The sequence below is a fragment of the Bombus vancouverensis genome, unplaced genomic scaffold, assembly GCF_051014615.1.
Source record: "Bombus vancouverensis nearcticus unplaced genomic scaffold, iyBomVanc1_principal scaffold0026, whole genome shotgun sequence".
Lineage (NCBI taxonomy): Eukaryota > Metazoa > Arthropoda > Insecta > Hymenoptera > Apidae > Bombus > Bombus vancouverensis.
In genome coordinates this window covers 668,064-682,058 of record NW_027468917.1, presented here as the reverse complement: position 1 = coordinate 682,058, position 13,995 = coordinate 668,064, and the positions used below count along the sequence as shown (strand labels likewise).

The window sequence follows — 13,995 nt, the reverse complement described above, 5'->3', positions numbered from 1 at the left end:
AAATAGATAAAAATAGGATAAAAAATATATAAATATGAATATAAATATATATATATATATACTAATATAAATTTTATTAAAAAATTTTAGTTTAAATAAAAATATTTTATTTACAATAGAAAGATTAATTATTAATTAAAATTTTAATAAAAAAATAATTCTTTAAAATATTTTATACACACATATACACTCATATATATATAAATAATATATATATATATATATACACACACACACTCATATATATATGTCGGGTAACATTAGGATTTAAGGCGCGTAACGATTCTTCGTTTGAATTAGCCATTGTTTTACAAAACAGAGAATATATTTACACGAATAAACAAGGTTTTACAAATATTATGAATAATGAATTTTTATAAATGATATGATTGATTAACAAATGATAAATTAAATTATTAATTAGATTAAAGAATAATAAGTTTTATCGAACAATAAAAGAAACGAATAATATATCTTACGATTTACTAATTTAACGAATAATGAAAATTAACGATTGATAAATTTACAAATATTGAATTTAATTTACGCTATAAACAATGATCCGGGGTTCAAACGAATTCACGGTCAACGGGAAAACTTTAAACAATTTTATAACACAAAAAAATACGTTTGCTGAATCACTCGGAAAAAATTACTCGATGTATCACTTTCCAAGGCGATCACACGAATGCCTCTCTGCATAAAATCTTTTTCGTAATCCGACTGCATTTTGTTTGTTATATTCTCGCTGGAGACATCGAGAAGGTTCCAATCGTTGTTGCTAGGCAATATCTGTCAGAAGTTTGTTATATACTCCTTGGAAACATCGAGAAAGATCCAAACGCCGTTGCTAGGCAGTTTCTGTCTGGAGATTGATTCCTCATACAACGTGTGTCCCATTATATCGACATCTCTAAAGTACAATTCTATGTGATTTCTAGGGAGAACAATACAACCGATCCACACCTTCGTCAGGCAAAACGTTTATCCCGTGACCGTGGCTACGTTCAGCGACCAGTTGTCACCTCGAACCCACTTTCGCTTTTCACAAATGTCAAACAATTACAGATGACAATTATTTAATTACAGTTATGATAAAATCTGGGCTAAAGCATTAAAAGGCCTCCTCAAAATCGCACAGGGAAGGCTCCGGTTTTCATTTCATCTCCGACACGGCCATACTGACTATCACACGTCCTCGTGTGCAGCTAAAATACAGAGTTTTAACATTAGACTCGGTGTAACTGATATTATTTACCATTCGATTAGATGTTCCAAATAAGTCAAGGGTCCAATTCAGCAACAAAGCTCTGTTCAAAAATTTGACAAGCAAGGAAATGAAAAAGAACTCAAATTAGTGTTATAGTTTGTATTCAAAGTACCAGTTGCACTCCGTAAATCACCAGTCAGACCGCAATGACACGACAGATCATTTTCGACTCCACACAAAGATCTCAGTTTGTTGAATCACATAACCACGTTGGATGCATAACAAAAAGCACAAGACACCAGTGAGGATATTATAGAAAGCACAGGGCACCAGTGAGGATATTATAATAAGCGCAGGGCACCAGTGAGGATATTATAGAAAGCGCAGGGCACCAGTGAGGATATTATAAAAATACAAGCACTACACTGGGAGTATTATAAAAGGCGCATACACTACACTGGGAGAATTATAAAAGGCGCACACACTACACTGGGAGAATTATAAAAGGCGCATACACTACACTGGGAGTATTATAAAAAGGCGCTTACACTACACTGGGTATATTACTATGACCACAATGCGGCGTTAATGATTCCCAGAGATCAATGTGCTCGCATCGTTATTATCACCGTCGCTGTTGTCGTGTAAAATTAAGGTAAAAATAAGGAACTTGTTAATTTCCGAAAAGGAGATTAAGTTCTTTTTATTTTTTACTCAATTTATACAATTTTTCGGTTCGCGATGATACACTTTCGATACTTGGATTAGTTAAGAATTTTTTTATTAGACTGACTGGATGATTTTGAAGGGAGCATTTATATTCTTCCATTCGTTGGAGTGGGAGAAGGTTTTGTTTATACTTAGTGTAAAATTCGGAGAACGGCTGGAGTGATCGAATGCCACTCAAGCGGCTGAGAACGGGTGCTGACCGGACGGTCACACGCGATAAGGCGTTCGGAATTTCGGTTTGTTATATACAGTTGCTCGAATTTCGTCTGTGACATTCCCCCCTTCTTAGATTGAACTTGATCCCTCAAGTTTTCTTCAGAAGACTTTTGTGGAATCGGACTTGACGTGGCTTGAAAATTACAGCTGATTCCTCCTCTCCATCTGAGTGGTATGTGTTGGTTGGAATATAGATGTTGGGTGTTGAGCCCAGGGTGAGTGGTACTGGTGGGGCTGTCGCATTGTGGCTGTTGATTACAGTTTCATTTCGGCAGCAAAATAAATTGATACATAATTTGTTCGGTATACATTTCCTGATGCATTTGAATACCCCTATTTTGTTTAATCCATATATACCTAGTATGCCTAATGCTATGTACCCTAATATCTGGAGCGTGGTCAGTCCCCAATACTGTATATTTTTAATTCTGTGTTCGAAATTAAGAGTTTCTATCTCGTCGCCTATTTTATCGATCGTTGTTTTATAGCCTTGTAAATTATCTATTATTTTCGGTGCTCGCTCGAGTTTATCTAATAGATGAGTGAAACTATCGTTTGTTTTGAGCGCTAGGGTTTTTGTTTTGATTTCGTATATGACTTCGTTTTTTGTTTCGCCTATACGCATGTGTTCGTCTTTGTACAATATATCGCAAGAAGTGTTAGCTCTTATGATGGAAGGCTTGTCAAGTTTTTGTAAGGTATGTTTCGTTTGGCAAATTGTGTCTATTTCTATCGGATTTGCTGGTATCGCAATGTAACAGTTGCTAGTTTTGAGCGGTATAAAGCTAATGTCTTCAATCTTAAGTACAGTTATTTGACAATGTCCAATGTGTGGTTTGAAATTTATTATTTCGCTGCGACAATCGGTTTTTGAATTTCTGTCATGGATTGGTAGTGTTTGTTTGCATATAGTGGTTCCGGCTCGATTCTTACAAAGTTTGTTGAAATACTCGATATCAGCGTTTATAAATGAAAGACCTGAAGTTAAATATATCTGATGTTCGACTACTGGAGCCAAAAATACTCCATTTCTTTTACTCGGGATAGGATATACTTGTAATATGTTCCATTCTGTGTTAGAGACTAAAGGTACTATGATTTTGAAAAATATTTTGTCATCTATTGTGAAGATTTTAAGATCACTGATGTCGAGTATGAATTGAAAATGTTCGGTTTTGGCAGAAATCGCGGTGTTGTACATCTGGCTACCTATTGCCTTGGCGTAATTTTCTATGAATTCATTGGGGTCAAGTATTTGTGGACTAATTATTCCTTGTTTGCCTAATATCATGACGTTAAGTATTTCATCTAATTGGAAGTGTAAAGTTTGCATCGCGGTGTCGACTTTCATGATCATCTTAAGCATAGATCTATCGATATTTGCCTGCTGTTGTAATTTTAATATATCACTATATGATCTCTCTAAGTGGTTTAGGTTTTCTGAGTTTACAATTTTTCTAATAAGTGCTGTTTGATTAGCTATTATGGTCTTGATTTTATTATTATCATCGAATAGTTTGTCCATATTTTTGTTTATGAGCGTAAGATCATCATCGTCGAGAGTCCCGAACAGACTTTTCGATACGGAACCTATGATGTTAAGCAAACCTCGTGTGCTCCGGGTATGTGTTAACGCTTTCAAGTGTTTTGCGAGTTGTTTTAGGTTATTGATGCGATTTTGTAATCCGCCTAACTCTTCGACGTATTGTTTGCTGATTGCACGTGAGTCTATTGTTAATTTATATGATTCTATTGCGCTTATCTGTTCGTATATGTCGCTAGTGTCTAATCCTACTATTACATTGGCAGTGTCGCTGTATAAATATCCTTTTCCTATGTTTTCTACGAATACAGAGTTTCCTTCTAATGGTGTAATATTTATTTGCGCGGATACTATTCCGGCAAAGAGGAGCGTCGACCTGGAAAGTAAGGTTTTAAACGATTACCGTGTATCTTTTTGTCTTGAATCAGATAGTATGGAGTACATACTTTATCAATCGTGTACGGTCCTAACCATTCCACATCAAGTTTATGCCTTTTATGATCGTTATGTATTAAAACAGAGTCTCCTTCTTTGAAAACTGATTGAGGTTTTATAATTTTACGTTTTTGATCGCGCTGATATCGCTGTTTACTTTTGATCAATGTTTCGCGAGCGTGTCGGAGTCTAGAGTCCCATTCCTTTTTGCGGAACGTGACTTCGTCTGCGTATGTGCGTTGGGGATTCTTGGATATTGTGGAGGGAAGATTGGCTTGGTGTCCGAATGTGAGTTCGAATGGCGTGTAACCAGTAGAGTCGTGTATCATTGTGTTATATGCAAGGCATACAAAGTTAAGTTGATCGTCCCATTCTTCATCCGAATTTCGCTGTATCGATTTTAACATGTCTGTTATTACTGCGTGTGTCCGTTCTAACGATCCGTTACTTTGTGGGTGGAAGGATGTCGTTTTGATATGTTTGATTTTGAACGCGTCTTCGTACTGTTGCATTAAACTAGATATAAAATTCTGTCCGCGGTCAGTTAATATCTTTTTTGGAGCGGAAAAGATGTAAATGTAATGATTCAAGAGTGCGTTCCAAATTGTTTCCGTTTGCTGAGTTTTTAGTGGTACGAGTATTAAGTATTTTGTCAATTCGTCATGTATGGATAGAATGTACTGATTGCCTTTTTTCGTCTTTTTCAGTGGGCCTAATAAGTCCATAGCAATTTTATCGTTTGGTTCGAGGGGTGTGTCGGTGATACAAGGTTCTTCGCGCGGTCTGATACGTGTAGTTTTAGATGTTTGACAGGTGTCGCATGATTCTATATGTTGTTGTATACGTTTCATCAAATCTGGTACTCTGTGCCGTTCACGAATGCGATCGTATGTCTTTTGTATACCGGGGTGTCCTACTAAATCGTGATTTTCTTTCAATAATTCGTCTATTTCTTCGTCGCTATATGTTTGAATTGGTTCCCATGCAAAATTTAATTCTTTTACGGTGTCGTTCAGGAATAGTAAAATTTGTTTGATCGCGTTCTTTTCGGTCTCTGTGAAACTGTCGTCGCCTATACCTATCTTTTCGTTTATATGAATAATTTCGTTTAATTTAGTTAACCATTCGATTCTGTCGTAATTTCCTAGCTCTGTTTTGGATAATTGATAGAAAGATTTACGGTTCGGAGTCATTTTGAGAATTTTGGGTAACGCGTCGGTAGATTTTTCCCAATCGTGATATTTTTTATCGAGTTCTATGTTCAAATTTTCGCGTCGTCTGGTCAGAACATGTATTCTAGATAGTGCGTCGGCTGCAGTATTATCTTTTCCTTTCGTGTATTCTATGTCGTATTCGTATTCTTCTAGTTTTAATCGCCATCTCATCAAGCGTGATGAGGGGTCTTTGCAATTCTGTAACCATTTTAGTGCTTGGTGATCGGTTCGGATGAGGAATTTCCGTCCTAACAGATATTGTCGGAGGCGTTTCACGGCCCATACTATTGCTAAAAGTTCTTTTTCTGTAGTGGAATAATTTCGTTCCGGTGGGTTTAGAGTTCGCGAGATATAACAACATGGATGTCCGTCCTGTGATAAGATTGCACCTATACCTTCGTTACTGGCGTCAGTCGTTAATGTGAATGGTTTCGCAAAGTCTGGGAATTTTAGTACGGGTGATGAACAGAGTTTGTCTTTTAATGTCTGGAATGCTTCCTGGGTTTTATCTGTCCAATGAAATGGTGTCTCCTTTTTTGTAAGTTCGGTCAATGGTTTCGCGATCTTAGAAAAGTTTCTGATGAACTTACGGTAATAACCTGCTAGTCCTAAGAACGATTTGATGTCTGTGGGATTACGTGGCTGTTTGAAATTGCTAACGGCTTCTAATTTTTTGGGATTTGGCTTTACACCTTCGGCGGTTACTATATGTCCAAGATATTCTAATTCTGGTTTGAGAAATTCGCACTTGTCCGGCTGTATTTTGAGTCCGAGTTCGCGTAGGCGTTGCAATACTATCGCGAGGTTGCTATTGTGCTCTTCAATCGACTGTCCGAATATTATAATGTCGTCTAAATATACGAAGCAATGTTTATTTATGAGTCCTCTTAGCGCGGTATCCATCATGCGTTGAAATGTTGCAGGTGCATTCTTTAAACCGAATGGCATCCTATTGTAATGATAGTGTCCTTGTGGTGTGGAGAATGCTGTGTACTTTTTAGAGTCTATGTCCATTGGGATTTGGTGGAATCCGGAGGATAAATCGAGGGCTGAGAAGAATTTTGCGTTGCCTAGTTGGGATAGTATGTCGTCTATGTCAGGTAATGGATATGCGTCCTGGTCAGTTAGTTCGTTTATTTTTCTGAAGTCTATTACAATTCGCCATTTCTGTTTCCCTGAGGCGTCTGCCTTTTTTGGTACTACCCAGACTGGTGAATTGTAAGGAGAATCAGATGGTTCTATAATGTTCTTTTGTAGCATTTCGTCCATTTGTCGTTTGATTTCTTCTTTATGGCATTCAGGCGGTCGGTAAGATTTTGTGTTAATGATTTTATTTTCTTTTAACGTTATTGTGTGTTTAGCAAGATTAGTGCATGGTAATAAGTCGGTCTCTAGATTGAATACGTCAAGGTAGAACAGCAATATCTTTTCGATTGGTTCACGGAGGGTTTTCTCTATATGCGAAAGTCTAACTAAATCTTTAAACGTGGAGACTTGATCATACGTATTTGAATTTTCGATAAAATTAGTCATTTTGGCTGGGCACTCACCACCATTGATAAAGCATATCGTTGTCGGTTTTCCTTCCAGGTAGACTGTTTTTGACACTGCTTGTTTTGGAGGTACGTCGTTTTCCTGTTGCAATAAAAGTATATTATTGTCAAGTTTTAATTGTTGATTCGAGAGTTCAAATTTGAATTTAGATAGGGCTGGCAAACCGAGTATGCCGTCTTCTATAATTGGAAAGTTGTCTTCTACCACAAAAAATTCTAGAGTTTTGCCAAATAGTTTTATCAAAGCGTGTTCGTTGGTTTTAAATTTAGAGTGTCCCATCGAGAATTTCTGTTCTTTTGTTATTCTTGGTCGTAATACGCATCTTCGCTTGAGTATATTAATTCCTGCTCCGCTGTCAATGAGGAATTTATGTCGCTGTCCGTCGGATCGTAAAAGTACTGTGGGTAGTCTTCCTGTTGTGGCGTTAATTCGTAGGTCTGGTCTATTGGTTCCTCTATTTCTTCCTTGTGTGTCTCGAGATTGTGGACTGCTGGTGGTCTCGGAAATTGGCTGGGTGTTCGAAAATTTTTACATTGACTGGAGACATGTCCGATTTGGTTGCATTTGAAGCATTTTAATTGTGTCCTTTGGGCAAGTGGTATTTGTTCGGTTTGTCGGAAGCTTCTTGGCATTGGATTGGGTGTTGGAGTTGGTTTTTTAGTGATCGGATTAGGATTATTGGTTGTTAGTCGTAGCTGCTCAGGAAGTCGTAATCGTTCTATTGGTTTTAGTCGTCGATTTCGATCTTCCCTGAAGAATCGCTCGATGTCGGTGGCTTTCTTTTCGGCTTCAAGGATATTGTATGGTGGATTGGCGAGTAGTAATTGTCCTATTTCGCCTTTCAGGCCTCGGATAAAATCGATCACGGAGTCTTTTAAAATCCTGTCGTTCATAGCTCGTCTAGTAATTTCGTCACGGTATTCGTTCGTTATACTGTATTGTAACTTATTGAGTGCTCTGCGGAACCTGATGATATAACTTTGCACACTTTCGTCGTGACGCTGTCTCGTTTCGCGTAGCTGGTCTTGATGTTCTCTAACAGAGTCTTGGGTGGCTACGTTTCGTCTTAGGGCATCGTACAGGTGTCCGTATTCGTATATCGATATATTGCAGATGGCCATTGCGGCTTTACCCGTGATTTTCCCGATTTTAATCATTTTTAATAGTAACGTGGGTTCGCTACACATGGCTCGTAATTCGCGTACTTCGCGTATGAATTCTTCTACTCCGATATTGTCTTCGCCGTTTAATTGCGGAATACATACTATCGCGTCTTTGGCCCGTAAGCTCGGAGAGGCGAATTGCGGTGGACGGTCTTCGTAAAAGGGATGGTTGTCTTCTTCTGTTCGAATTGGAACGCATGGTGGGGAAGTTCTATCTCTCGCGGCAACAGATTCGTCCATAGTAATAAGGGAGCCTAGTTCTGTAGTAGCGTCGCGTCCTATTTTTATTTTGGAGATATTTTTGCCTAATAGTTCTATTTCCGCGGCACGCTTCTTATTTTCACTGTCGGCCGTCCGTTGTGTCTCTTCTACACGTTGCGCAAGAATTTCAATTTGTTTTTGTATCACGTCGAGTATGGCACGAATCGAATTGTCCGTACCTCCGTTTGTAGAAACGGTTTCAATAGTTTCGACTTTGTCTTTTCGTGATGTGGGCATGATTCTAATTGAGCTTATTGATTCTGAACTACTGTTGCTATTTGAACTCGAAGCGCTTGAGAAACTGGGTTTTCTCACACGGTATCGTGAAAATGAATCCAGATTTTTCAGCTTACCGTAGTAGCTATGGCCGTTGAGGAGTCTCAGGGATGTTTCCTCTCTGGTTGGTTTTAGATTCCGAATCTTATTCGTAGGCTTGCTCTGCGCTGACCGTAGTCCTCTCGTCTAGTTTCACCGTAATGGAACGTTGAAAGTTGCTGCAGGGCCTCGTAGTAGCAAAGATTCGCACTGGGTCCGTTGATCCTTCGATCTTCAATGATGCGCGTACGCCGAAATCGTAATTTCGTTTGCACTGAAGTGAATAGATCCTGGCACGGATCGCCAAAAATGTCGTGTAAAATTAAGGTAAAAATAAGGAACTTGTTAATTTCCGAAAAGGAGATTAAGTTCTTTTTATTTTTTACTCAATTTATACAATTTTTCGGTTCGCGATGATACACTTTCGATACTTGGATTAGTTAAGAATTTTTTTATTAGACTGACTGGATGATTTTGAAGGGAGCATTTATATTCTTCCATTCGTTGGAGTGGGAGAAGGTTTTGTTTATACTTAGTGTAAAATTCGGAGAACGGCTGGAGTGATCGAATGCCACTCAAGCGGCTGAGAACGGGTGCTGACCGGACGGTCACACGCGATAAGGCGTTCGGAATTTCGGTTTGTTATATACAGTTGCTCGAATTTCGTCTGTGACACTGTCATCACCGCAGACATCCAACTCAGCAGGAATACAACCATCTGGCATCTTTCTCAACTTGTCGTGTCTATCCTTATATGACCGTTTGCCATCTAGAGTTTTTAAAATATATCTATCCCCCTCTAAAACTTCCGTTATCACGAATGGACCCTTGAATTTCGGATCTAGCTTTGTTTGGTTTCTCTCCTCGTTCTTACGTAACACAAAGTCACCGAGATTAAACCTAACTATCTTCGCTCTCGTTTTGTCAAACCTGTCTTTATCATAACTGGCGCAAGTCTCTATGTTCCGTATCGCTTGTTGCCTTACATTGAAGATGTCTACTTCCTTTTCCTCAATATTATCAGGCAACAATAAACCGTAGGGCCTAGCTGCCTTCCCAATTAATAATTCTAGAGGACTTGATTTGGTTACACGATTGGTAGTGCAATTCAAAGCCAGTTGTATTTCCCCAATCGCGTCTTGCCAAGATCGCCCGGTCGTTTCCACCGTCGTTAACATATTTTTCAGCGTACTCATAACACGCTCTACCTGTCCATTGGCCCTACTCGCACCAGCTGCTATTAAGTGAAGTCTAATATGTCTATTCTGGCAGAAATTTTGGAAATCTTTACCCGTAAAACACCTTCCTTGGTCTGCTATTACCCGGCAGGGATTGCCGAATAAAAATATAGCGGACTTAAGTGCTATAATGGTATTAAAGGAATCTAATTTACGAGTATGATACAGGTATACAAATTTCGTGAAAGCATCAACTAAAACAATGATATACTCTTTCGAGTCACTCTTACCACTTAATTTACCCGTTATATCCATGTGTACCGTATGCCAGGGTATGCTGGTCTTAGGTATGGGATGTAGTTCAGCTTGTACTTTACCTGAACTAGCCTTCGAAACTCGACAAGCATGACAGTTCTCAACGAATTTGCGAACATATTTCGCCATTCCTTCAAACCAGTAATACTCGTATAGTTTCTCAAGCGTTTTATCCCAACCTAAGTGCATAATGGACTGATGCACATGATTAATGACGGACCACCTGAAACCCCTTGGGACAATGGGCAAGCAAAGAGTTCTACCTTTTCTCTGTATTTTCCGATGGAGTGTACCAGACCGTAATTCATACGTATTCGCAATATCTTCCGCGAGCTCTTCATTTTGCAACTTACGGACGATCTCAGAGATTTGTGGGTCGCGACGTTGTTCTGCTAACAACCAATCATCGGAGATTTCAGATAGATTGATTTCTTTCTCTACAATTTTGTTGATCGTACGATGATCCAGATCTACGGGATTTCTCGAAAAGAAATCTACATGAGCCATTCGTTTGCCTTCCCGATACATAATGTCAAAGGTAAAAGTCTGCAGGTAAGCCCACCATTTGTAAACCCTGTCATTTAAATGTACCTTGTCACTGGATGCCTTCAGAGAATTACAATCAGTGACAACAAGAAATTCCCGACCGTGCAGATAGTGACGAAAATGCTTGATGGCGTTTACCACTGCCAGCGTTTCTAACTCATAAGAATGATATCTAGATTCCGCAGGGCTAGTCCGCTTGCTATAATACTCAACTACTCTATTTTTACCTTCGACCCTATGCATTAGGATAGCCCCAAATCCTTCGGAACTAGCATCCGTATGTAGTTCTATTGGATATTTGGGGTCAAAAATCATTAGCACCGGCTCATTGGTCAGAATAGAAATTACTTTTTGCCTAATTTTTTCATGTTTATCCATCCAATTTATGTTTTTGCTACCGGAAGTGAGAGCATACAAAGATTTCATTACCTGTGAGAATTTAGGAACAAATTTTCGAAAGTAAGAAGCTAAACCAATGAATTGCCGGAGCTGTGTAACAGTCGTTGGTGCGGGCAAAGAGCTCAAGGCTTGTACTTTACCTGGGTTTGGTCGGACTTCTCCGTTATGAATCACATAACCCAGATAAAGTACTGACGTCTTCAAGAAAGAACATTTAGAAAAGTTGAAAGAGAATCCGGCGTTTACGAGGGTATCTAGGACGGTGTTTAATCTTTCTAACGCCTGATCTATCGTATCGGCAATAATTAAAACATCATCCAAATAAACGACAACATATGAATAAGCAAGATCACCTAAGGCATTGAAAATGGCCCTCTGAAAAACAGACGGTGCATTCTTCAATCCAAACGGCATCGTCATGTATTCATATTGACCATCAGGAGTAACGAACGCGGTATATTCAGTCGAATTCGGGTGAATAGGAATTTGATGAAACCCGCTGGCCATATCCAGGCTTATAAAGTATTTCGCCCCTCTCAGTCTCGCGATCTGATCAGCTATGAGAGGAAGAGGGTACCGATCCGCGACGGTGTTTTTATTTAATGCTCGGTAATCTACACATAATCTATCTGAACCGTTCTTTTTTTTAACAAGTAATAAAGGGCTTGCGAATGGTGAATTACTCGGTCTTATGATTTTTGCTCGGATCAGTTCACCTATCCTCTCTCGAACTATTCCCCGCTCCTCCTCACTGAGTCTATAAGGACTTCGTTGCACAGTAACGTTGGGATCAATTAAACGAATTTCTAATTGACCCGTATTTACACGATTCCGCGGAAAACCCGTAATAAATGACTCTTTGTATTTCTCGAGAACAGAAATCAATCGATCTTTATCGTTACCAACTACATCAGTGTCGACCTCATTAATGTTGATCACATCTTCCGCGACTCTGCTACAAGCGTTAACTATTTTTGTCTTACAAATATCGACACTGTTTCGTGTAACATTCACGTCAAAACCTTGGCTCAAAATTTCACGACCAATCATGATATCGTATTTTAAGTAATTATCAGAAAGAGCATGAAAAGTTATCTCCAATGTAAAACCGTTAATACATACAGTGGATAAAATCTGATATGTACTGTTAACACAAGTATTCCCTATGCCTCGCATTATTACTACATCAGTCGTTCGTTTGCCAGAAAATTTCGAAGCTACGGATTCTTTGATTAATGAGCATTCGGCTCCGGAATCGAAATAAAATGGGTACGACTCACCCAGATGACTTAATTTACCAGCTGGAGGCTCTACCACACAGGAGTCGACTCGACGTTCATTCTTGAAGCCGGATTTTCTGTTCTGCAGTTGTGGACAATCAGGTGCGATATGACCCTCCGCACGACACTTGAAGCAAACCACCTTGGACGATGAAGCTGGACGGTTTCTTTCCTGGTGTTGTGTATCCTTTGTATCCTTTGTATCCTTCCGCTGTTCACTACGCATCCTCTTGCGACACTCCGTTATTTTGTGTCCAAGAGTACCACAATAATGACACTTCACCCGGTAATGCGATAACTTGCGTCGTTTAACTTCAGGTTCCTCCGATGTATTTCCTAACAAAGTTGCCGGCAGATCGTTGTAAGGATAAGCTCTCATTTCTTCATAAAATTGTTCCTCCGTCTTGATATTATTTGCGAGCGTTAATCGATGAAAGCGTTGATCTTGTGAGTTTAGCATATAAAGAGTTAAGGCATTGAGTACTTCGGGCATCGTTAGATCTTGCATCTTTATCTGCAACATGGAACGGAGGCGACTACCGTAAGCTCCTAGAGTTTCGATCTCCGTCGGTCGTTCTCTGGACATCCTTATTAATGCCGTGGCGGCTGTCTCTCTGCCACCAAAACGCGAAAGGAATTGTTCCTTAAACGTTGGCCAGGAAAGTTTTCCACCGCGCACTATTTGTGAAAGCCAATGTGCAGCAGATCCCTTTAGGGCACGATTTAAAGCAGAAAGTAACACACTATCTTGCATCGGATAGTCTTTCAAAATCACATCTGTGTATGAGCACCACGCGAATGGATCAGCGCCCGTGCCTTCAGGATCAAAACGTGACAACGTTACATCCTTAGGTTCCATACTCGACTTTTGCTCCCTAGGCTGAGTCATCTGGTTCATGATTTTCATGAGTTGTTCCAAAGTGACACTTGGGCTTGATCCCACTTCTGATGTCGGGTAACATTAGGATTTAAGGCGCGTAACGATTCTTCGTTTGAATTAGCCATTGTTTTACAAAACAGAGAATATATTTACACGAATAAACAAGGTTTTACAAATATTATGAATAATGAATTTTTATAAATGATATGATTGATTAACAAATGATAAATTAAATTATTAATTAGATTAAAGAATAATAAGTTTTATCGAACAATAAAAGAAACGAATAATATATCTTACGATTTACTAATTTAACGAATAATGAAAATTAACGATTGATAAATTTACAAATATTGAATTTAATTTACGCTATAAACAATGATCCGGGGTTCAAACGAATTCACGGTCAACGGGAAAACTTTAAACAATTTTATAACACAAAAAAATACGTTTGCTGAATCACTCGGAAAAAATTACTCGATGTATCACTTTCCAAGGCGATCACACGAATGCCTCTGCATAAAATCTTTTTCGTAATCCGACTGCATTTTGTTTGTTATATTCTCGCTGGAAACATCGAGAAGGTTCCAATCGTTGTTGCTAGGCAATATCTGTCAGAAGTTTGTTATATACTCCTTGGAAACATCGAGAAAGATCCAAACGCCGTTGCTAGGCAGTTTCTGTCTGGAGATTGATTCCTCATACAACGTGTGTCCCATTATATCGACATCTCTAAAGTACAATTCTATGTGATTTC

The 13,995-nt window shown here is 38.9% G+C and overlaps 1 protein-coding gene across 1 annotated transcript; it reads right to left on the bottom strand.

Annotated features, from left to right (window-relative positions):
* Nucleotides 1-1,149: 1,149 nt before the first annotated feature.
* On the bottom strand, nucleotides 1,150-13,289 carry LOC143304200 (uncharacterized). The gene is made up of 2 exons (XM_076626585.1): nucleotides 12,359-13,289; nucleotides 1,150-1,208 (listed from the first exon to the last, which is right to left on the bottom strand). Exons 1-2 carry the CDS (start codon nucleotides 13,263-13,265, stop codon nucleotides 1,189-1,191), a joined length of 927 nt encoding a protein of 308 aa, XP_076482700.1. The 5' UTR covers nucleotides 13,266-13,289; the 3' UTR covers nucleotides 1,150-1,188.
* Between the last annotated feature and the right edge of the window lie 706 nt (nucleotides 13,290-13,995).